This window comes from Tursiops truncatus, chromosome 1, assembly GCF_011762595.2.
Source record: "Tursiops truncatus isolate mTurTru1 chromosome 1, mTurTru1.mat.Y, whole genome shotgun sequence".
NCBI classification, from domain to species: domain Eukaryota; kingdom Metazoa; phylum Chordata; class Mammalia; order Artiodactyla; family Delphinidae; genus Tursiops; species Tursiops truncatus.
The window spans coordinates 125,785,692-125,789,454 of NC_047034.1; the positions used below are offsets into that span (position 1 = coordinate 125,785,692).

The 3,763-nt window shown below is 52.2% G+C and overlaps 1 protein-coding gene across 1 annotated transcript; it reads right to left on the minus strand.

Moving 5' to 3' along the window:
* GADD45A (growth arrest and DNA damage inducible alpha) lies at nucleotides 1-3,169 on the minus strand. The gene is made up of 4 exons (XM_004330808.4): nucleotides 2,915-3,169; nucleotides 2,282-2,383; nucleotides 1,795-2,032; nucleotides 1-686 (listed from the first exon to the last, which is right to left on the minus strand). Exons 1-4 carry the CDS (start codon nucleotides 2,956-2,958, stop codon nucleotides 573-575), a joined length of 498 nt encoding a protein of 165 aa, XP_004330856.1. The 5' UTR covers nucleotides 2,959-3,169; the 3' UTR covers nucleotides 1-572.
* Between the last annotated feature and the right edge of the window lie 594 nt (nucleotides 3,170-3,763).

The following is a 3,763-nucleotide window of genomic DNA, read 5'->3' on the forward strand; positions in this document are numbered from 1 at the left end:
TGCAATTATTCCATACCAGTTTATTGTTAAGTATTGTGTTTCAAAAAATTTATAGCATAAATAACCTTTCATGTCATAAAATAACTTAGTACAATTTATAATAAAACTTTGAGAATTTAACATCTCATCAAAATACAATAAAATATGGTTTTAAAATATGATTAACCCTTTCTGCTTTTTTCTTTTTTACTTGAGGGCATATAAACCAAAATTACCCAAACTACTGCCGCACATTTAAACTTCAACAAAGCATATTTGGTTTATTTAAATGTAACTCAACCATCCTAAATTAATACATAGTTTTGTTTTCCTTCCTGCGTGGTTCTTTGTAATTTTTGTTCCTTTTGACTTGTATTTCTGTTTCCACACAGCTTCCTTCTTCATTTTCACCTCTTTCCATCTGCAAAGTCATCTATCTCCGGGCTCCCAGAACATGTAGTTGAACTCACTCAGCCCCTTGACATCAGTTTCTGTAATCCTTGCATCAGTGTAGGGAGTAACTGCTTGAGTAACTACAAAGGTATTTCAAAACTTCAGTGCAATTTGGTTCAGTTATTTTCATTCAGATGCCATCACCGTTCAGGGAGATTAATCACTGGAACCCACTGATCCATGTAGCGACTTTCCCGGCAAAAACAAATAAGTTGACTTAAGGCAGGATCCTTCCACTGTGATGAATGTGGATTCTGGGAACAAATTTAGAAAAAATAAATTTACTATTAAAAAAGTCAGCCTTTGCTACTTATTACACCACTTTTGAGGGGAAGACACTCGAACATTCTATACTTTGGCTGTGTGACACAGAGACCTGTTACAACCATAAGAAATAAAATTTCTTCTAGGTAGTTGGGTTTCCTGCAAAATCATTCAGGGTAATTCTCTACTAAGCTGTACTCTTCAAAGTCTGAGTATAGTCTGAGTACATGAAACCCACTGAGCCATATACATATATATATGTTTTCATAATATTTATTCAGTTTTGCATGAAAGTATTATTCACAGGCTTGCCCTACCAAACTTGTACCTTGGCAGAGACCTGAGTGAAACAACTGTGAGAAATATTTCCATGCTGGGCTACCAGGAGGTGAGAGCTGCATAGCAGTTAACTAGAACTGCCACCTGTTATCCTCCCAAAAGAGACAGTAGTATTTTTTTAGGAGTAGCAAAATAATTAGGCTGCCACTTAAAGAGATCAGTCAAAAAGTAGTAAAATGTAAAAGACAAAACGATCACATTTACCTCTGTAAACACAAGTTATCTACCTACCAAAGGTTTTTATGGGGGTGGGGGGGAGCTCCATTTTAAAATATGCAAGATTGCAAAGAAAAAATTTCCACTCTATCCTCTCAATACATTTCTAGGGAATTAATAAGGTCTGTCTCCCACACCATTTCTATTTTTAGCTCTGACTGGCAGAGAATGAAGCTGACTCCTTAATGAGGGTGAGCCAGGAATTTATTTGGCTTTATCTAATCTGCCCTGCTAAAGGAATTAGTCACGGGAGGTAGTGCAGATGTAGGTAGGGAGTAGCTGGGCTGACAATGCTGACTCACAAGGATCTCTTCCGCTTCTGGCAGCCTCCAACGTGCTTAGACACGTTCCGTACCAGAGAAAATCCCAAGGATGAAACTAGCACATCTCGGCTGAAAGTCCAGCCACACTCTTTGATGGGGCAAAGGCGCCCAGTTCTTGACCCTCAGCCATTCCAGATCTGGAGTCAGGCGACTTTCAGCCGTTGCGGACTTCCTGCCAGGACTCTAACCACGTCCTGTCCGCAGTCCCCTTCTCCCTTACCGTCACCAGCACGCAGTGCAAGTCCGGGGGCTGCTCCGCGCCCTCGCTCAACGCGGGGCCCGCGTCACTCTCCAGGAGCAGGAGCTCGGCCAGCCGGCCAGGGTTGCTGACGCGCAGGATGTCGATGTCGTTCTCGCAGCAGAACGCCTGGATCAGGGTGAAGTGGATCTGCAGAGCCACGTCCCTGTCGTCGTCCTCGTCCGCCGCCAGCAGGCACAGCACCACGTTGTCGGGGTCGCTGCGTGCGGGCAGGGACGGGGCTGATGAGCCCAAAGGCAAGACCCGCCGCGTGGGCGCCCGCATCCCGCGCCCACGTCCCGGGGGGTCGCGCCCCGGCCCGCTTGCTCCCCTTGGGACAAGCAACCTCAGGGCAGATGGAAAGCGGCAGGAAGTGGCACTGCTGGCCGAGGGGGCGCCCCTGGAAGGCGACCTCTCCGGGCTGGGGCGGGAAGAGAAACCACGAGGGACATGCGAGGGTTCCACTTACACGTTGAGCAGCTTGGCCGCCTCGTACACCCCGACGGTGATGGTGCGCTGACTCAGGGCTTTGCTGAGCACTTCCTCGAGGGCATCCCCCACCTTATCCATCCTACACGCAGGCAGAGCAAGGGGATCCCGTCAGCCCGCCGCCCCTCGGGGCCGTCGCGGCCCCCTCGCCCTGCGCCGCGACCCTCCCTCCCGAGTGCACGCGCCACGGCGCACCTGGGCCTTTGCAAACCCGGGGTTCCCGGCCTGTCACCCCCCCCCCCGCCGTAACCCCTCGCACGCCCAGAGGCCAGGCGTCCAGTGAGAAGCCCCGAGAGTGCCATCCGCCACCCTCTCCCGAGGGCACTGCCAGTCCCCGGCGCTGGGCGAAGCCACAGGCTGCCGGCCGCAGGAGCCGCACCGGCAGGGACGGTCACTTCTGCCCTTTGCAAAGGCTCGAGGGGCTCGACCGGCGTGGGAGGCACGCTCTTTCTGTCCACGCACGCCTCTAGTGTCCCGAGGAAGAAAGGCGGGATAGGAAGTACCCTCTGCAAACTTTTAACCGCTCGCTCCCCGCAAACCTTGCACAGCCTGGCAGCACTGGGGTGCGCGCAGTGGGCAAGCAGAGTTCAGGGAGAAGCTCCGGCTGACTTGCCTTTCGGTCTTCTGCTCTCCAGCCGAGAATTCCTCCAAAGTCATATTGCAACTGCAGGTGCCCTACAGAGAGAGAGCGGCTTGCGGGCTGCTCCTGCCACCGTGGGCGCGCGGGTGCCTGCTTTCTGCACTCCTTCTCAGGCTCCTCCAGCGCCCGCCGCCGCCGCGCCGTCCGCCCCTCCTGCCCCCTCGCTCGCTCGCCCGCCGGCTCTCGGCGCCCCCCCTCGCCACAGTCCACTATAGCGACGCGGCAGCTGCCTCACAGCCACTGAAGGACAAAGGCCCCCCTCGCCGGAGTTATCCTGCCAACCCCCAGCCAACCACCACCCGCCTCATTTGCATGCGCGCAACCATTGGGCTATGCAAATCAGCCTGCTCCGACAATTTGACCTCAGCTCCTGGAACCCGGCTGAGAGGAGCGGAAGAGGGAGGGGCCACGAGGAAGGCGAGCCTGGGGCGGGGGCGGGGATGGGGGGCGGGGTCCTGAGCCTACTCTCATCCTGCTGGCAGGGCGGGTAGGAGAGGAGGTCTTTGTGCGGGGGACGGAGGGTGTCTTAGCTTGGGCTGGAGCTGGCTGCCAAGTGTTTTTCTAGTTGGTGCACATTTGTTTTTTTTAATTGTCGTTTCATGTCTTTTGTTTTGGGGGCCTGCTATTAAAATCTATTTTCAGGGTTAATGCACCCAAGTCTAGTAATTATTAGTAAGCTGGTTACATAAAAAGAGTGTGTCCAGACCTCTGGGGCAAAGTTTACCTCAGAAGTGTTGTTTATGTAAGTCTAGGCAAAGCTGCTTATTAGTAGTAGTATTATTTCGGTCCCCTGATGGCTGGTTTGATTTATTTTTGGAAGGT